The 21,725-nt window shown below is 43.4% G+C and overlaps 1 protein-coding gene across 1 annotated transcript in view; it reads left to right on the forward strand.

The window, feature by feature from the left end:
* ryr2a (ryanodine receptor 2a (cardiac)) overlaps positions 1-21,725 on the forward strand; it is a 455,564-nt gene that overhangs the window by 368,452 nt on the left and 65,387 nt on the right. The window contains 5 exon segments of the mRNA XM_078230647.1: positions 17-116; positions 6,556-6,635; positions 10,353-10,429; positions 12,314-12,387; positions 18,630-18,647. Of these exon segments, the coding sequence (XP_078086773.1) occupies positions 17-116; positions 6,556-6,635; positions 10,353-10,429; positions 12,314-12,387; positions 18,630-18,647 (349 nt within the window).

Below are 21,725 nucleotides of genomic sequence, written 5' to 3' on the forward strand. Positions count from 1 at the left end.
TGTGCTTTCTCCTTAGGAGAAGGAAATGGAGAAACAAAAGCTTCTGTATCAGCAAGCGAGGCTCCATGATCGAGGTGCTGCTGAGATGGTTCTGCAGATGATAAGTGCCAGCAAAGGTAAGACTTACACAGAGCTTCACTGTTTAAAAAGAAGGGGCTTACCTCCAACCTGAGCTGTACCGACCAACCTCTCTTCAACTGATATTCAACACGGCGGCACAGTGGCTAGCACTGCTGCCTCACAGCGCCAGGGACCTGGGTTCGATTCCCAGTTTGGGTCACTGTCTGTGTGGAGTTTGCACGTTCTCCCCATGTCTGCGTGGGTTTCCTCCGGGTGCTCTGGTTTCCTCCCACAGTCCAAAGATGTGCAGGTTAGGTTGATTGGCCATGCTAAGTTGACCTTAGTTTCGGGGGATTAGCAGGGTAAATATGTGGGGTTATGGGAATAAGGTGGGATTGTTGTCAGTGCAGACTCGATGGGCCAAATGGACTCCTTCTGTACTGTAGGGATTCTATGATTAATATACTGTTTTATGGGGTACTGGCTGAATAGAAATATGGCAAATACAACTTGCTTTCATTGAACATTTAAAATGAAAACATACACTGAGAGAAATGGATAATCTATTTGCAAGCTATGACAAAAATTAAGCATTTCTTTGAACACATGAATCAGGAGTAGGCCACTCGGTCCCTCGAGCCTGCTCTGGCATTCAATAAAATTATCGCTAATCCGTTTATAACCTCAACTCCACATTCCTGCCTACTCCCATAACCTTTTACACCCTTGTTGATCAAGAATTGATCTAGCTCTGCCTTAAAAATATTCAAAGACTGCCTTTTGAGGAAGAGTTCCGAAGACTCACAACCCTCTGAGAGGAATACATTCTCCTTACCTCTGTCTCTAATGAGCAACCCTTCATACTGAAACAGTGATGCCTAGTTCTAATTTCTCCCACAAGAGGAAACATCCTCTCCACATCCACCCTTCAAGACCCCTCAGGATCTTATATGTTTCAATTAAGTCATTTCTTACTCTTCTAAACTCCAGAGAATATGAGCCTAGCCTGTCCAACTGTTCCTCATAAGACAACCTGCCCATTCCCAGTACCAGTCTGGTAAACATTCACTGAACTGCTCCAACATTTATATCTCACTTTAAACAAGGAGTTCAATAGTGTACACAGTACTCCAGATCTGGTCTCATCAATGGTCTGTATAACTGGAGCATAACCTCCCTACTTTTGTATTCAATCCCCTTCTCAATAAATGATAACATTCTATCAGCTTTCCTAATTACTTGCTGTACTAGCATGCTAATCTTTTTGCACTTCATACACTAGGACATCCAGATCCCTCTGCATCTCAGAGCTCTGCAATCTCTCACTATTTGGATAATATACTTCTTTATTCTTCCTGGATGATTTCACATTTCCCACATTATACTTCATTTGCCAAATCTTTGCCCACTCTCTTAACATATCCATATAATTTTGTAACTTCCTTATGTTTACTTCACAACTTACTGTCGTACCTATCTTTGGCTCATCAGCAAAGTTTTGGTTGCTTCATCTAAGTCATTTATATAAATTGCAAATAAATGTGGCCCCACTACTGATTCCTGTGGCACACTACTTGTCACATCTCACTAACCAAAAAATGATCCATGCACTCTGTTTCCTGTTAGCTAGCCAATTGTCTATTCATGCCAATATGCTACCTGCTATACCAATAGCTTTTGCTTTCCACAGTAATCTTTGATGTGGCACCTTATCAAATGCCTTCTGGAAATCTAAGTACAGAACAACTACCAGTTCCCCTTCATTCACAGCACAAGTTACTTCTTCAAAGAACTCCAACAAGCTGGTTAAACATGATTTTTCTTTCACAAAACCATGTTGACTGTGCCTGATTACCTTGAAATTATCTAAGTGCCCTGTTTCATAATAGCTTCCAACATTTTCCCTATGGTGGGTATTCTGCTAACTGGCCTGTAGTTTCCTGCTTTCTCTCCCTTCCTTTTTCAATAAAAGAGTTACATTCACTATTTTCCATCATGACGGGACCTTCCATGAATCTAGGGATTTTTGGAAACTTAAAGCCAGTGCATCCACTATCTCACTAGCCACTTCTTCTAAGACCTGGGATGAAGTCCATCAGGATCCAGGGATTTGTCAGCCCACAGCTCCAACAATTTACTCAGTGCCAATTCCCTGGGGACTGTAATTTTCCTGAGTTCCTCCCTCACTTTCATTTCCTGATTTACAATTTCTGAGATGTTACTTGTATCCCCAGAGTGAGACTGATATAAAATACCCGTTCAATTCATCTGTCATCTCCTTATTTTCCATTATCAATTTCCTAGATTCACTTTCTATGTGACCAATGCTCATTTTGTTAACACTTTTCTTTTTAAAATATCTATAGAGACTCTGGGCCCGATTTTACCATCAAATTGCGCCTGTTTTCGGGCATGAAAACTTGGTAAAGTCAGGCGTGAGGCGAGTAGCGCGATCCACGCCCACATCCGCGCCCGTTCCCCCTTTACCAATTGCTGAAACTGACTGCCGTCTGGACTACGCCTAAAATGGGCGTGATGTCAATTTAATTGCATTTAAATTGCCCAAACTTACCACCATTTCCCCATTTACCATCACGTTCGCCCGTCCAGATTCGGCGTGAAACAGCCATGGTCCGCAAAGGTCCAATTCGGGCGCTCCAGCTTCTGAGGAGGTAAGTTCCGAGCTTCCGGCGGCTCTCTGACTCAGATCAGTGGTGGGGGGGAAGGGAGGCAGGTCACATGGCTCTCTGGTGAGGGGGAGGGAGGCGGGTCAGATGGCTCTCTGGTGGGGGGGGAGGGAGGCAGGTCAGATGGCTCTCTGGTGGGGGGGAGGGAGGTGGGTCAGATGGCTCTCTGGTGGGGGGGAGGGAGGCGGGTCAGATTGGTCTGGGTGGCCAGGGGGGTCTGCCGACACTCTGCGTGCGATCAGTGAGGGGGGTGGGAGAGGGGCAGGGGGGGCACGATCGGTCTGGGTAGTGGGGGGATAAGGGGGACAGTTGTGGGGCTGTGGCAATGTCTGTGGGGGCCGGGAGGAGGCATTATCCAGCCTGTGAGTGATGTGGCAGGGGAGCATTTTTCATTTTCTTTACTGCCCAAACGCAGTAGATGGCTCCAATCGGAGCTGCAATATTTCGGGTGCGATAAGCCCTGCCCACAAGCTTGTGCAGCGCGATTCAGAATCGCTGCTTTTTTTTCAGGCAGAGTGCGTATGGGGGAGCCTGAGAACAGGTCTGAAAGTCAGATCTGGAACACTCCCAGATTCAGCACTTAGAATCAAAATGGTAAAATTGGGCCCTCTGACTGCCTTTTTAAAAATAAATTCTGGCTCGCTTTCTCTCATGCTCTATTTTGTTATCCTTACTAATCTTTTAGTCATTCTTTGTTTTTTAAAAAATCTGTCCAATCTTCTGGCCTGCCACCCATCTTTGTGCAATTATAAGCTTTTTCTTTAAGTTGGAGGGCCGAAGGGCTTGTTCCTGTGCTGTAATTTTCTTTGTTCTTTGTTTGACGCTGACCGAAATTCTCCAGTCTCACATGCCATGCCACTGCTGCCAGCGGGAACGGAGAATTTGGCGATCAGCCAAAATTCCCTCCGGAAGAACCCATAGCGTTGAAAGCATAACTTGCAAGATAAATGTAATTGGCATTTAAAGATGAACGCGATAGTCAGGGAGAATGAGTACTTATGACAAATATTGCAGCTTTTTTTGAAGAACTGTCAATGGGAAAGAAGTTCCATTTGGGGAAAACTGAGCAACCAGAACTTCCTGCCCGTAGTTTGAAATACGGCTACAATACAGATCAGAGTAAATATTGTCTCTCACTGTCTGACAGTCAGGTGGTTATTATTCCAGGTACGCTGTGCGGCTTACAAACTGCTTCACACCGTTTCACCTGTGACAAATGAACTAATCCCACCTCTACGATGTGGGAAATCTCTCTCAATTGCTCTCTGTTCTCTGCTGCTGTTAAGCCCCATGGCGATTTGATCATTGATGACAGAAGGATTTGGAAGAACATTATTAAATGTGCATATTGCAAGCAAATGAGAGCCAAGACCAACTAGGAATGTTTTGCTAAACCCCAAGAACATGTTCTGTCTATTTAAACCGGGTATTAAAGTACAGTATGTTGGATATAGAAGGAAAATCTTAGAGATATAGATATTTTTCCTTTTCTTTGCTGTTTTCCACTTTGTGTATTGGTTATTCTCTTTCAGTTTTTTTGTTTTTTCATTGTCCATTTTTTTGGTTCCACAATTTCTCTGCCGCCCAGATCTTCACCAGTTCCTTTTGTCATTCAGCAGCTAGGCCTTTGCTTCCCTTTCCTTTAAATTACCACAGCAACTCGCAACATTTTACCACAGCAACCCACAATGTTTTACCACAACAGGTCGCAACGTTTTACCACAGCAGCTCATAACATTTTACCGCAGCAACCCACAATGTTTTACCACAACAGGTCGCAACGTTTTACCACAGCAGCTCGTAACGTTTTACCAAATCAAATACCATCCCACCAACACACACCCCTCTTCAGCCTTGGCACAGAAACAAGTATGCTCACGTGATGCTGGGTTTTCAGTTTTTTAACACTTGCTGTGAATTGATCCTTTGAATGTTGGATCAATTCTCTGAGGCCTCCCAGCAGCCCACAACATTTTACTGCAGCAGTCTAAAATGTTTTACCGCAGCAGCCCACGTTTTACCAGAGCAGCCCACAACATTTTACCGCAGTAATCCAGAACGTTTTACTGCAGCGCTCACAACATTTTACCGCTCTGCTGCAGTAAGATAATTCTTCACTGGGATCTTGGTCTTCCTTCTTATGTTATGACTTAGGCCAGAAGCTCCAAGGTGTTTTGTGAAGACAGCCTAGACCCTAGGTTTTTACATCTGAATTTGGCACGGGTGAGCATAAGATGTTTCACTCCAGGTATCATAGAATCATAGAAATCATAGAAACCCTACAGTACAGAAAGAGGCCATTCAGCCCATCGAGTCTGCACCGACCACAATCCCACCCAGGCACTACCCCCATATCCCCACATATTTTACCCGCTAATCCCTCTAATCTACACATCCCAGGACACTATGGGGCAATTTTAGCATGGCCAATCAATCTAACCCGCACATCTTTGGACTGTGGGAGGAAACCGGAGCACCTGGAGGAAACCCACGCAGACACGAGGAGAATGTGCAAACTCCACACAGACAGTGACCCAAACCGGGAATCGAACCCAGGTCCCTGGAGCTGTGAAGCAGCAGTGCTAACCACTGTGCTACCATGCCGCCCCAACCACTGTGCTACCGTGCCGCTATGATTCAAGTGACCCACTAGGGAGCTTTTATCAAACAAAGTTTATTTAAGAACACAGTTAAAATATAATAAAATATTTAGCATAAATTTTACCAATTGCATGATTCAAACGTGATACAGTATAAACCTTAACAGCTAGCTATCTATGTTGTTCCAAGTCAAACACCATCCCACAGACTCACACCCCTCTTTAGACTTGGCATAGAAACAAGTATGCTCACGTGATGCTGGGTTTTCAGCTTTGAACACCTGCTGTAAATTGGTCCTTTGAGTGTTGGATCAATTCTCTGAGGTTTGCCAGTCCTGGAACTTTCAGCAAGCCTCTGGAAAGAGAGAGAGAGAGACAGAGACACTCTCTGCCTCCACCAGCTTCTAGCAACAACTGAGAAATGAAACTAAAACTTGGGACTTTCCTGTGTGAAAAAAAAACTGTCCCCAGGCATATCACCTGACCTGTCAATCATCCCCAAATCAAGCTCCAGTCAACAATTCCCAAACGACCATAAAACCCCGGAACATTGCATTAGTCCAGATTAAAATCAACATGATATCAATTATACTGTCTCAGCACCAGTCACAGACATCATGGTGCCAACAACTCCCAGGGCCTGCTAGAAACTCCCTGCAAAGGAACATGATCAAAATACATTTCTTAAAGGCACAGTATTGTCACACTTAGAACAGATTAATCACAAAAGTCTTGGTGGGGATTGTTCATTCCAGAGGGGCAATTTTTTCACACAGAGGGTGGTGAGTGTCTGGAATGAGCTGCCAGAGGTAGTAGTAGAGGCGGGTACAATTTTGTCTTTTAAAAAGCATTTAGACAGCTACGTGGGTAAGATGGGTATAGAGGGATACGGGCCAAATGCAGGCAATTGGGACTAGCTCAGTGGTTAACAAAAAGGGCGGCATGGACAAGTTGGGCCGAAGGGCCTGTTTACATGCTGTAAACCTCTATGACTCTATATCCATGACCTGGATTGTTTGAATCCACTGACATTGTAGTTTATAACAGTCCAGAGCTGAAACATTTATCATTGATATTGTTGCCACTTAAAAATGTGAAGCTTAGGATGGTTGCTAGTTAATTCATTGCATTACTGATTAGCTGACAGATCTTTGCTTCAAGTGGGTTTGTAAATAGATGTATTCAGTAATTGCTTTCATTTTCTTTAGGTGAAATGGGACCGATGGTTGCGTCCACTCTAAAGCTTGGGATCGCTATTCTAAATGGTGGCAACTCAACAGTTCAGCAGGTGAGCTACAAAAACAAGGCATGAATCTGTCCCAGATGCTGACTGGGACATAATTGCAGTAGGGAATGTGGTTTGGATGGTTCATCTTACACTTATCCACAATGAAATTCACCTGTCACAGCTTTCCGACTCACTCTGTCAATGCATCATTGTACATTTATACTCCTGCTTACACTCCTTACCACGCCATCAATCTTGGTGCCATCAGCAAACCTAGACGCATGGCTTTCTATTGTGCATTATAAATCATTAATGTAGTGAATCATTAAGGCTCCAGCCCAGATCTTTGTTGGACACCATTCATTGCTTCCTCCCAGTTAGAGTACATCCCTATTGTGACTACTCCGTCGTCTCTCAGCTGATCAATCTCAAAACTTTGGCTTGAATCCATGATCTTCAATATTCGCTCAAAGTCTCTTAGGCGGAACCTTATCAAAGGTCATCTGCAAGTACAGACAAACTGCATCCGTAGACATTGGCTGGAATTCTCCGGCCGTTCACACCAGCAGGATTCTCTGGCCCCGCTGGCAGTGCACCCCAGCATGCGGGTTTCCCAGCAGCATGGGGTGGCTTCAGTGTGAATTTCCATCGACAGCGGCAGGACCAGAGAATCCGGCTGCAAGCAAACGACACGCTGGCTCCCGCTGCCCAGAAACATGTGGTTGGGAATGCCAGAGAATCTTTCCCATTGCTCTGTCTATTACTTCAGTTATTTCCACAAACAGTTTAACATGTTTTGTTGTACTTGATTTACCCTTTACCCTTATATGAGGAAGGATATATTGGCATTGGAGGGAGTGCAGAGAAGGTTCACCAGGTTGATACCGGAGATGAGGGGTTTGGATTATGAGGAGAGGCTGAGGAGATTGGGTTTGTACTCGTTGGAGTTTAGAAGGATGAGGGGGGATCTTATGGAGACTTATAAGATAATGCGGGGGTTGGATAGGGTGGAGGCGGAGAGATTCTTTCCACTTAGTAAGGAAGTTAAAACTAGAGGACACAGCCTCAAAATAAAGGGGGGTCGGTTTAGGACAGAGTTGAGGAGGAACTTCTTCTCCCAGAGGGTGGTGAATCTCTGGAATTCTCTGCCCACTGAGGTGGTGGAGGCTACCTCGCTGAATATGTTTAAAGCGCGGATGGATGGATTCCTGATCGGTAAGGGAATTAAGGGTTATGGGGATCAGGCGGGTAAGTGGTACTGATCCACGTCAGATCAGCCATGATCTTATTGAATGGCGGGGCAGGCTCGAGGGGCTAGATGGCCTACTCCTGCTCCTATTTCTTATGTTCTTATGTTCTTAATCCTCACTGGCCCTCTGTTTGTTTTATTAAAGTTTTTAAAGCTTATTTATTTATTAGTCACAAGTAGGCTTACATTCACACTGCAATGAAGTTACTGTGAAAATCCTCGAGTCACCACACTCCGGCACCTGTTCGGGTACACAGAGGGAGAATTTAGTACGGCCCAATGCATCTAACCAGCACGCCTTTGGACTGTGGGACGAAACCGGAGCACCCGGATGAAACCCAGGCAGACACGGGGTGAACATGCAAACTCCACACAGACAAGCTGGGAATCGTACCCGGGTCCTTGGTGCTGTGAGGCAGCAGTGCTAACCACTGTGCTGCCTGGGTTTATGTATTGTCAAACTCCTTTCTGCCCTTGGGAGGGTGGTGTGGAGCATTGAAAAGGTGAATAACAGCCTGGTGAATCACACCACGAACACCACCTTCCATGGCCATCAAGACTTAAATCCAAGGATTTCCAACTAAGAGGCAGGAGAGTTGTCAACTCAGCAAGCAGACCTCTGTATTTGGCTCCCTCTCCAATCACCTTAAATGTCTCTGCATTATTAATCACTCTATTTTAATCATAGATTCCAATACATTTCTCACAACAGACAGTGAACTGACAGGTCCTGGAATCTTACTCTTATCTCCCCCTCCCTCCCCCTGCCACCTGTGGAGGGCTTGGCTTTCTGGCAGCAAATGCTGCTTGCCATTGGCTGCGGGCAAGATCTTCCAGTCCTGCCAAAGACAATGGCTATTTGCATTGCTCGCTGGCTGCACTGCTGGAGAACTCACCATAGGGGGCGGTGTCAGCTTCAGTGGGACTGGAAGATCCTATCGGCGAGACCGGAAGATCCTGTCAGCGAGATGAAAAGCTCCCGCCAGTGAGAAGGGCTAAAAAATCCAACCCCTTGAGTTGCATACTCTCAGGTCCTAGGGATTTGACAGTCTTTAGCATCACTCATTTTTCTAATACGGTTTTCTTACATATGCTAACTTTAATGAGTTAGGGGGTGGGATTTTCCGGATGCGAGTGCCGCCAAGACTGGAAATTTCCACCCGAGGTCAACGGACATTTAAATGCTCCGCCAAATATTCTGTCCCGCCCGCTACGATTCCCACGGTGGACTAGATGGGAAAATCCTGCCCCTAGTCTTGGATGAAATGCTACCAAATGAACCTGTTGGACGTTAACCTGGTGTTGTGAGACTTACTATGCCCACCTCAGTCCAACACCGGCATCTCCACATCTTGGATTAAATTATTAGTTTTCATGGAATTCCAGGTATATCACCCTCATCCTCGACTGTGAAGACTGCTACAAATGATTGAACAAGTCTGCCATTTTGTCAGTGAGGGAAGGAGCTAGGTGTAGATCGTATGGACAGGAAACACAAACTAAACAGGACCGTTTGAAATTAGGGCTGAATTCAAACTGACATCATTTTGGCTGTTCCAAGAACCCAGATCCACAGCGTGGGGGGCCATGAACTGATGGAAAAGGCGTAAATGTAGATAAGATCCTTTTTAGTGTCAGGACCTGAGGTTTTTAATAGGCACTCATCGACCTCTGTAGCTGCCTGCAATTTGCTTCTGAGGGCCAGAATCTCCCGCAGAGGGAAAACTGTCAAATGGGGCCCTTTAAACCGAGGCGGGGTTTGATGAGTTAACAGATTCCCCAATTCGAGCCGCCATTTTATATAATAATTACTAATCTGTGTTCCAACTCCACCCACCAGCCTTGGCTCCAGATTCTCCAATACCCTGGGCCAGTAAAAATGTATCAATCTTCGATTTTTGATTATTTGTTGAACTAACATCAGTAGCTATACGTGTGAAAGTTCCCCTTTCCTGTCACCCTTTGGGCGGAATTTTACCGGCACATCCGCCTGAGGTTTGTACCATCCCGCCCGAGGCCAACGGGGAGGGAATGCCGTTCTCCGAGCCTCACCTGCCCCCGAAATTGGGGCGGACGTGCCGGTAAATGTGGGAAAGTGTTTGTTAAATTCTCTCTTGAATGGCCTGCCTCTGATTCTCATGCTATATCCCTTTGTCCTTGACTTCCCTGACCAGCAGAAAATGTTTCTCTGTATCTCCTCTTTCAATTCCTTTGAGAATCCTAAAAACCTCAATAAAATCACCCCTTCGCCTATGGTACTGAAATCAATAGAAGTATAGTTTACGTAATCTCGCCTACTGATTTTATCCTTGCAACCATGATAACCTTCCGCTGAATCATTATCGCACTTCCTCAAACCCAAGGTATCCTTTATACACAGAAGGCCCTTCCAACCATGACAGCACCATTATAATTCGGACCCCTTTGAATATGGTGGACCATGATAGGAAGTGTTGTTCGATGCAAGTTAATACTGTGACTTGCAGTCATTAATCCATCACATGGAATCTGCTTTTCATTTTCTGCAGAAAATGCTGGACTGTCTCAAAGAGAAGAAGGATGTGGGATTCTTTCAGAGCCTCGCAGGTCTCATGCAGTCATGCAGGTAAGGGTACCATGTGTTCTCCTGCAGTTAAAAAGGCAGTGCAAGCAGATCCATTGGATATTTTTAAGGCAGCGAGCTAGATAAGTTCATGATAAATAAGCAATAGGGTGAAATGTTATTGGGGATAGGAGGGAATGTGGAGTTAAGGTTACAGTCAGATCAGCCGTGACCTTACTGAATGACAGAGCAGGCTCGAGGGGCGGAATGGCCTATTCCGACTCCTAATTCGTATGTACGTTTGTATTGAAATTAGCTTAAGTGTCCGTTTAATCATGTGGTAGTTGTTAATGATAGTCAATCAACCTCTTTTTCCCAGAAAGTGAATAAAAAGTGTCCCCTATGGCACTTTTCAAAGTGTTTAAATATATGGCGGGAAAAGGCAGTTGGCGGACTGCACTCTGCTTTTCCCACTGGAGACAACACTTTGGGAAAACAAAATCTGAACAGTCCACCCCTATCTTCATCTACAGTTGCTTGTCAAACCATCACGTGTATCTGTCAGTTGTCTTCACCATGCAGGTGACAGTGTTCTCACAAGTGCTTTCTTAGACAGTTCTTGGAAGTCAATGTTCAGGCCTGTCCGACATCAGTGCTTGAGCGAGCAAACTATAGAGTGTTCAGCAACAGTTCAGTACATTGCACTCTAATCACCTCCTGTAGTTCAACGACAGTCTGCCTGTCGACGCTTGACCTCTTTACAGGATCCCTACAAGTGAGAAGGAGGCCATTTGGTCCATTGAGTTTGCAATCCCACCCAGCCCCTATCCCCTTAGCCCCACATATTTACCCTGCTAGTCCCCCTGACACTAAGGGACAATTTAACATGGCCAATGAAGCTGACTCGCACATCTTTGGAGTGGAGGAGGAAATCGGAGCACCCGGAGGAAACCCATGCAGATGCGGGGAGAATGTGCAAACTCCACACAAACAGTGACCCAAGCCAGGAATTGAACCCGGGTCCCTGGAGCTGTGAGGCAGCAGTGCCACCATGCCACCCTTCAGTTCACATATATCCTGCCTCTTCTGGTTTTAGTATTGACATAACTAGGTGCAACATGTAAGAAATAACTTTTGTCAGCAATATGCAGAATGCTTATTAACTCTCCTTCTGTTCACAAACCATTTTTAGTGAATGCTTATGAATTTGATGTCTCTATATGTTTCCATATATTCCATGTATAATATTTATGTATGATCTCCTCCTAATGCAAACTGGCTGTTTTCCCCTCACCTCTATTGTACTTCAGTAGTTAACAGCTTTCAGAACAGAAGCGGAAAATCTGCTCTGATGAAGGGTCATCCTGACTCGAAACGTTGGCTCTATTCTCTCTCCACAGATGCTGTCAGACTTGCTGAGATTTTCCAGCATTTTCTGTTTTTGTTGATGAAAAACCTTTAACTACAGGCTTGGTTTTACCGTTTCCTTTAATAACTTTTTAAAAAAGGACTTAGGGCGGGATTTTTCGGCCGCACTCTCCTAAACCCAGAAAATCCCGCAACGGACATTTGCATAGTCCACAGCCCCCACAACCCACCAGCCCGTCCGCAACGATACCCGTGGCGAGCGGGATGGGATGGGAAAATTCCCCCCTAATGTTTGAAGTTAGATATTAAGTGGCCGATCCACATTTTCAACATTCATCATTCGGAGCCTGGGGTCTCTTTTTTAATTAGAAAGTGACACCATTCAATATATGCAATTGTGTCTGTCATGAGTGATGCTACATGAAAAGATAAAGCACGATCTGGCAGTGTGGCTGAGAACATAATTATCCGTGGGATGAATTAATATCATTACCTTTAAAACCCTGCATTTTAATGGTTTTTTTTCTGAGGAAGTCGAGAAGAGAAAAGATAATATTTATTTATTTATGTTGATCACAGCGTTCTCGACCTAAATGCATTCGAACGGCAAAACAAAGCAGAAGGACTTGGCATGGTGACAGAAGAGGGATCAGGTATATGCTGAAGCACCATATGGTACTCTAGTCAACTTCTATAAGTTCTATACTACAGATAAGGAGAAAGGCACTGTTGATTTGTTATTATGATATAGAATGCTAACTAACGTGCAAACCCTTAATGCATTTGTCTGAATGTCTTTTGCCACTATCTTAACAGAGGTGTAAACGTCTCGATTTAAATGTATTATTCCCTCCTTCAGGGATGAAAGAATTTCACATGAATGCATTAAACGTTGCTATATTGAAGCCAGAGGGAAGTATTTACTGATCGTCAATTGTACAATTTTTCAGAAAAACTGGACGTGGGATAACGGGTTTAGCTTCCTTTTTGCAATTATATTTCATAAACCAACAGTAATTGCAGAACCACTTCAAACAAAGAAAACTTGACAAGTGCGTTCAATTTCTCATTCCATTAAAAAGCTCAGAAATAAATCATTCTTGAATGTAATAAAATAAAGTCCTTTAAGAAGGATTTGGTAAGGCACTTTAATCATTCAGTATTCAGACAGAGTTGTAACGACAAGATCTACCACTGAATTATTGTCATTTTATTAAGTTGCCTGTCTGATCAAAAGCATATTCTTTTTGAAAATACCATGAAAAATAGATTGATGGATTTGCAATGCCGCAGTTGTAAGCATCTATGACAGCAGAAGCCCAGAGAGGTTCAGTCACTGAATGTTGAACCCCACTAGGTCTGCCAGCCCAACTGTACAAAAGGCAACCTTTAACTTAACGGTTCTGTATCACCAAGAATGGTTTCTCATTTTCATCCATTTCCAGAGTCAGACAGAGACTAAAGTTTATCTCTGGGATTTTTGTAGGCATTTGCAACTTAAAGGCGTCAAAATCACCCATGCTTGCAAAGAAAAAGTATAAATGATTGTACTAAAATTCACAAATTATTTCTTTATATCATTCATGGTCAGCTTCAAGGGACAGGTCTCTTTAGCAGTGACTATTTCTGAGCCTCCTGCCACTCAAAGGCCAGCCTTTGAATGGAAATGAAGTCTGGATTAAAGACAAATTGTCTTAAAAGATACCCTGCAAATAATTACAAACACCTTTCTCCTCCCATCACAAAGAGTCATTTAAAAATATAAGCCTACAAATTACTAAAAAACTTAACCAAAATTCTAGGTTTTGTTAAGGCCAACTTTAACAGGATGAGAGAGAGACTGACGACACCAAAGTGGTCAGGTAAAACAGCAGTTGAAAAGTGGAACGTGTTGAAAACATTAGTAATTATAATGCAGGACCAGTATTTACCCTAAAGAGCAAGAGGTCCACTCACCAATTCAAACGATCAACAGCAGATGGGATGGCGGGACTGACATTTGAAGAGAGATTGAGTTGGTTAAGAGTTCAGAAGAATAAGGAGGATCTCATAGAAACCCTATAAAATCCTAATAGGACCCTGGAGGATTGCTTCTCTGAGTGGAGGCCTGTGACTAGTGGTGTGCCGCAGGGATTGGTGTTGGGTCCATTGTTGTTTGTCATCTATATCAATGATCTGGATGATAATGTGGTAAATTGGATCAGCAAGTTTGCTGATGATACAAAGATTGGAGGTGTAGTGGACAGTGAGGAAGATTTTCAAAGCTTGCAGAGGGATTTGGACCAACTAGAAAAATGGGCTCAAAAATGGCAAATGGAATTTAACGCAGCCAAGTGTGAGATATTGCACTTTGGAAGGACAAACCAAAGAAGAACGTACAGGGTAAATGGTAGGACTCTGAAGAGTGCAGTTGAACAGAGGGATCTGGGAATACAGGTACAGAATTCCCTAAAAGTGACGTCACAGGTGGATAGGGTCGTAAAGAGTGCCTTTGGTACATTGGCCTTTATAAATCGGAGTATCGAGTATAAAAGTTGGAGTGTCATGGTAAGGTTATATAAGGCACTGGTGAGGCCGAATTTGGAGTATTGTGTACAGTTTTGGTCACCTAGTTACAGGAAGGATGTAAATAAGATTGAAAGAGTGCAGAGAAGGTTCACAAGGATGTTGCCGGGACTTGAGAAGCTGAGTTATAGAGAGAGATTGAATAGGTTGGGACTTTATTCCCTGGAGCATAGAAGATTGAGGGGAGATTTGATAGAGGTGTATAAGATTTTGATGGGTATAGATAGAGTGAATGTAAGCAGGCTTTTTCCGCTGAGGCTAGGGGAGAAAAAAACCAGAGGGCATGGGTTAAGGGTGAAAGGAGAAAAGTTTAAAGGGAATATTAGGGGGGGCTTCTTCACGCAGAGAGTGGTGGGAGTGTGGAATGAGCTGCCGGATAAAGTGGTAAATGCGGGGTCACTTTTAACATTTAAGAAAAACTTGGACGGGTTCATGGATGAGAGGGGTGTGGAGGGATATGGTCCAAGTGCAGGTCAGTGGGACTAGGCATAAAATGGTTCGGCACAGACAAGAAGGGCCAAAAGGCCTGTTTCTGAGCTGTAATTTTCTTTGGTTCTATGGACCAGAAAGGGCAGATGCAGGAAAGATTTTCCCGATGTTGGGGGTGTTCAGAGCCAGTGGTTAAGGGGTAATCCTTTTTGGACTAAGGTGAGGAGAAATTTCTTCACCCAGAGAGTGGTAAATCTGTGGAATTCGCTACCACAGGAAATAGTTCAGGCCAAAACATTGCATGTCTTCAAGCAGGATTTAGATACAGCTCTTGGGGCAAAAGGGTCAAAGGATATGGGGGGAAGGCGGGATCAGGTTATTGAGTTGGATGATCAGCGATGATAATGAATGGCGGAGCAGGCTCAAAGGGCTGAATGGCCTATTCCTGCTACTATTTTCTATGTTTCTGTAAATAACATAAATGAAAGGAAAGAACATGTAGATCCAGTGAATTGGGATAGACATTAAAAAAGCAGCAAAACAAGTCAAATAAGATAGACAGCTGCAAAAAGGGATTATAGAAAGAAAGTTGTAAGGGATATCAAGACCAGCACAAAAAGCTTTTACTGTTTTCTTCGAAGGATAACAGATAGTCAAGGTTAATTTGAGCCCTTCAAAAACAAAAGTGGTTAATGTTGTAAATGTAAGACTTGTTGAACAATTACTTTGGGCGGAATTTTCCGGTCGCGCTCGCCCCAAGGCCGGAAGTCCTGCCCAAGGTCAATGGACCTTTGCATAGTCCACCCCTGCCCACTACAATTCCTGTGGTGGGATGTAGTGGGATGGGAAAATGTTGCCCTTTGCGTCAGTCTTTACAGTGGAGGAAGAGGATAATGTGCTTGATATTTCAGGAAAAGTAATAGCAAATCAAAAACTGGCACTCACTAAGTTAACTTAAGAGAGAAAACAGTATTACAGAATTTAGTGACTCTAAAGAGTGACAAATCCTCAAGACCTGATGGTTGCTACCCAGGACTTTGAAGGAATTAGGTGAGGGAATTACAGATGCTTTAACCATAATCTTCCATAGCTTGTTATATTCAGGAGTTGCCCTTTTAAAATACAATATTCCTACGTAACTCCATTATTTAACAAAGATGAGAGAGAGAAAACAAGAAAATCATTGACATCTTAGTCTAACATCTGCTTTGAAATTGGAATCTATAATTTAGGATAGAAAAACCAAGCATTTTTGCAAAAGTTGAGTTGATGAGAGAGAGTCAATATGGGTTTATCGATAGATGCAGTTTACACAGACTACCAGGAGATATCTAATAAGATTCCACCTAAAAGACAGTTAGCTAAAATTATAGCTTGTGGAACTGAAGGCAAATTACTTACCTTATTAGAAGATGACTTACCTTGTTAGAAACGATAGAAGACAGAGAGTAAGATATTGGGTGTATCCACATGTAGTGGAGTCACACAAAGGGTGGGGCCTCAGATTTTCACGATATTTATTAATAACTTAGAGAGTAGATTAGGGAGCCTCACATCAAAGTTTGCCGATGACACATAGATTGGTGACATTGGAAATGTGTAGACTGTTGCATTAAAATTACAAAGAGGAAGTCGAGTGGCCAAAACTGTGGCATATGACTTCATTGCAGGTCATTTATTTTGGACCAAAAATAGAGGATAGATCCAAGTATTTTTTTAAATTGTGTAAGTTAAGAACAGTGGAGGTCAGGAGAGATTTTGGGATCCACGTATGCAGATCACCAAAGTGAAGGGAGGCGGTGGCCTAATGGTATTATTGTGAGACTATCGATCCAGAAACTCAACTAATGTTCTGGGGACTTGGGTTCAAATCCCGCCACGGCAGATGGTGGAATTTGAATTCAATAAAAAAAAATCTAGAATTAAGAATCTACTGATGACCATGAAACCACTGTCGATTGTCAGAAAAACCCATCTGGTTCACTAATGTCCTTTAGAGGGGGAAATCTGCCATCCTTACCTGGTCTGGCCTGCATGTGACTCCAGAGCCACAGCAATGTGGTTGACTCTCAATTGCCCTCCAAGGAATGGGCAATAAATGCTGGCCAACCAGTGACACCCATGTCCCACAAATGAATAGTGGTGAAGTGTGAAAAGAAAATCAAAAATTTAGCCGTTATCTCCAGGAGGCTGGAATATAAAGAGAAGGAGGTTTCTTAGATCACAATTGGAGTACTGTGTATAGTTCTGGGCACTGCACCATAGAAAGGGCAAAGGGGCGCAGCACATAGTTATCAAAGTGCCATCAGGACTCTGAGGCAGGACTAGGGGATGGACCGAGGTTTTTTTTCAGAACTTTTGAAGGAATTGGTTCATTAGATTGAGAGAATCAATTACTGCCATTGGGAGAGTAAAGGACAAAGGGATAGAATTTTGAATTCAGAGCCCAACCACTTAGCAAAGAAGTTACGCAACTCTCCTCACGCAAAGGATGATAGAAGCACAAAACATATTAAATGATTAATCAATGAATCATTTTCAATATAAATAAATAGATTTTTGCTCGTCTCGGAGGCGACTAGAAGGAGTTAGAATGCCCATGAAACCAATGAATAGCAGAACAGGTTTAAAGGGCTGAATGATCTACTTCTGTTCCACTGTACTACTTGCGAGATGAGCCCCTTTGTATGCCAGTCCTCTATCTGCTATTTTAGAAGTGTAATTCATCCATTGTACCTGAAAATACAATGGTAAATTACACCGTTAAAATAGCAGTTGGACGAATGTCATATGGTGTGTGATCACAAATGGTAATTTGTGGGCTGTAGGTGTGGGAAGTCCTTTCTGAATTCTTGTTATTCTCCAAACCAACCGATAAAGGTCATGTAATATATTCACAATGCAAAAGCAGTGATCAAATTCAATTATCAAAAGATTAAACGTGTTACTTTTTCAGCAACGAAAATATTCTGCTTAATCCAACTCTTGATGTATCCAGCAAGTCTTTTTAAGAGGCATCCTTTATAGACACGAGATCAAGAGCTTAATTACGCTAAAAACGTTTACCAATGCAAATGTACTTGATCCGGAAGTCTCTCTTTAGCTTGCGTACAAGCAAATCATACTGCTGCATTTTCCATTTCCGAATGTTGTGATTGTTAATTTTTTATTTGGTCCACTCGATGTTGAAACATCCTCCATTTGTAATTCTCTTGACCATCATCCCACAGTCACAGCCATTTTGTCACGCCATATCTATCGCTTGTTCCCTTGTTTTGTCACGTGACTGTGTTAAAGACGTACCAAAGAAAGGGTTGTCTTCATGGAAGCAAAACCACCCCCTCTTTGAAATACACGCCACGACTTACCAATGGCAATCAACTAAATTAGATTTTCAGCAGATGCTAGAATCAGGTGTTAAATAAGAAGTGATCAAGCCTTCCAATCGCACTGATTTTTCAAGTATTTTTCCAACAGCAGAATGTTTTAAACTGTGTACCCGTGCAGTAGGATTTGTGTGTGTGTGTGTGTGTGTGTGTGTGTGTGTTTGTAAAAGGAAAGAGAAATCGAGTGTTAAATTGTTCATTTTTAATTCATTGCATAAATAAATGTTAAGATAAACACAGGATTTGTTAGTTATTGAAAAGTACCTTTTTTTGTTTCACATAACATAAACCCTTAGTTAGATGGAAACCAAGGAGATGTGTGGAATTGTTTTTTTAATATATGGTTTTATTTTTGTGTGACTTTTTACGATTCTGTTCCCCCTCCCCTCTTGCAACCTACCCAATTCTTGTAAAATTTAGAATGAAGTTGAGCATAATTTCTAACTACCTAATCTCATCTTTTTTTCTTTTGATTTCAATTGTTCTGTCTCCCCCTTCCCTCCCCCCGTCCTCAGTCATGACTCATGAGCGCGGTAATTATAACTCTGCCGTTTCCTTTGTTACCTTGTGTCAGCACTGTACAGGTCCTGAACTCCTGCCAATTCTGCACTCTTTAGACATTGTGCATAGTTGCCAAATGAAAAAAAAAGAAAACATATATTTCTGTTTGTTTCTTTGCTTTAGAAAAAGTTTAAGCCTTTTTAGCCAACCTCACGTCTGTTTTGCCTCTCTCTCAGGATTTGCACAGTAACTGGCACACTAGATGTAAGAACTGTGAGCCGTTAAAAGTGGCATAGTTATGCAGTGGTTGGATGTGCCAAAGTGTGGTGTACAGTTACTGTAGTACTTGTTGTGTATTCAATGTGGCTTTATGGCTGCACCTGTCAATGTGCAAGTAATGACTAAAGGACTTTTAGTGTTCGATTTTGCACCCGATTTAATTTTTCAGTTGCTTTAAAAACTGATGTGCAATGGCGCTGATTATTTGTGGTGATGCAGATGACATTCTTTGTGTGATTTTATTGTGTGTTATACTCTATACCTTCTGTTTGCCACCGGGTTCCTTTGCACACCTTGCAACGTAAAGTTCAGGCTTATTGCAGAGGGCATTTGTATAGCTTTGGCTCCTTAGGGTAAGCCCACTAAATAAAAAAACTGCAGGAATCAGAATTGCATACTGGTTGCAGAAATGAAATAACGCTTTGTAACACGCACCGGCGCTATTCGTCCCAGGAAAGGATTGGTCAGCACGGTGGCACAGTGGTTAGCACTGCTGTCTCACAGTACCCGGGTTCAATTCCGGCCTCAGATGACTGTCTGTGTGGATTCCTCCACATGGGTTTCCACTGGGTGCTCCGGTTTCCTCCCATAGTCCAGAGATGTGCTGGTTCGGTGGATTGGCCATACTAAATTGCCCCTTAGTGTCAGGGGAATAAGCAGGGTAAATGCGTGAGGTAGTGGGGTTAGAGCCCGGGTGGGATAGTTGTCGGTGCAGGCTAGATGGGCCGAATAACCTCCTTCTGCACTGTAGAGATTCTATAGTTCTCAGTTAAAGTCTCCACAGTGCAGACATAGTTTTGCGTGGGTAAACTTCCATTGACCAGATGAAGAGGTGCAGTCGACAAAGTCACATTTTCCCAAAATTGAATAGGACTATTTTCATGGATTCCACAAAAGGATAGAATGCTGACGACTGATTCTTCACGCCCAATGAGAAAAAAAATGGTTTAATAAAGATCAGAATCTCTCCGCACCTTGTTGGAAATCTGTGGAAAAATCCCACAGTTGCGATGTCAGACAACCTGGGGTTCAGATCAGTTAGAAAATGCATCGATATCACAGGGGTGAGTTTCAGACCTTGGCTCCTGGATGAAATATGAAATCCTGGGATCCTGTCCCTAACAGCGCTGTGGGTGTACCTACACCACATGGACTGCAGCGGCTCAAGAAGGCGGCTCACCACCACCTTCTCAAGGGTGACTAGGGATGGGCAATGAATCCTGGCTGAGCCAGCGATGCGCACACCCAAAGTAAAACTGACCTTTGACCTCAGAAGCAGTTGACATATTTGCTTTCCCTCTTGGGTGTGCTTTACACTCCATGAAAGAAGCTTCGCTGTTACGCCATTCCCAAAGAGCTTCCAGCAATCTTTCACTGAAGTTGGGTGAGAGGTTGGGAGAAACTCAGCTGAAGTTCCGGTCCCATTTTTATCCTATTACAACAATCCCACGTTGCGTGCAAATTACAGGCCACAGAACAAATATAATTCCCAATGTTTCTGGATCCAGTATGCTTTTTCACCCCAGGTCATTCAAGTCTAGTCAGTAATTGAATTCACATTCAAATAACCATCAGTACCTTTTGTTATTCTTTTCCCTCCATCGTTGTTTCACTTACTGTACTCCATCCGCAGTTTACATCTGAAAAGTCCCATGTGAAGTCATAAAGCCATACAGCTTTCTCGATCAGCCATGACTTGTCTGTGCTCTTCATATTTTAGAAGTATTAACATGGTTAACGGCCACAGCCTAACAAGTTTGATTCCAGTAACCAGTCCCACTGATTGAAAATTGAGACCGAGCTCAGGTGTTCTTCCCTCCACTCCTGTGGTTGGTGACAGTGTGAATATTGTGTGATTGTTAATTTGAAGACTTCCACACGTCAAGGTGACACTTTATGAAATTTACATTTCTGAACCCACCATCAAATCTTATTGCCATAGTATAAAAACCTTTGATGCTTCTCTCATTTTCATGGTGGCACATTGGTTAGCACGGCTGCCTCACAGCACCAGGGACCCAGGTTCGATTCCCGGCTTGGGTCACTGTCAGTGCGGAGTCTCCACGTTCTCCCCGTGTCTGCGTGGGTTTCCTCCGGGTGCTCTGGTTTCCTGCCACAGTCCGAAAGATGTGCTGGTTAGGTGCTTTGGCCTTGCTAAATTTTCACTCAGTGTATCCAAACAGGCACCGGAGTGTGGCGACTAGGAGATTTTCACAGTAACTTCATTGAAGTGTTAATGTAAGCCTACTTGTGACACGAATAAATAAACTTAAACTTATGGTTGGGCCATGTGCATTCTGAGAGGCACGAGGTTGACTTGCTGTTGGACTTTGTCACTATTCAGTTGATCACCAGGGAGTACAACAGTGATCTGGCAATGAGTCTTTGTTTGGTTTGCCTTTCATCCCATGGAGAGCTGCTTAATGTTTGCTCAGTAACTCCCTCAGGCAGCACAGCAGAGCCCTGGAACTCAGTGGAGCAGGGGTGAAATCAGACTTTAGTAATTAACTTTTAACAATGTTCAATTATCCAACCATATTTGAGAATTTGGGCAGTACGGTAGTACAATCGCTAGCACTGCTGCCTCACAGCGCCAGAGACCCGGGTTCAATTCTGGCCTTGGGTGACTGTGCGGAGTTTGCATGTTCTCCCTGTGTCTGCGTGGGTTTCCAGTCCAAAGGTGCGCAGGTTAGGTTGATTGGCCATGATAACTTGACTCTAGCGTCAGGGATTAACAGGGTGGGTATGTGGGTTTACGGGAATAGGGCCTGGGTGGGATTGTGCTTGGTGCAGACTTGATGGGCCGAATGGCCTCCATCTGCAATGTAGGG

Source organism: Mustelus asterias, chromosome 15, assembly GCF_964213995.1.
Source record: "Mustelus asterias chromosome 15, sMusAst1.hap1.1, whole genome shotgun sequence".
Classification (NCBI taxonomy): Eukaryota; Metazoa; Chordata; class Chondrichthyes; order Carcharhiniformes; family Triakidae; genus Mustelus; species Mustelus asterias.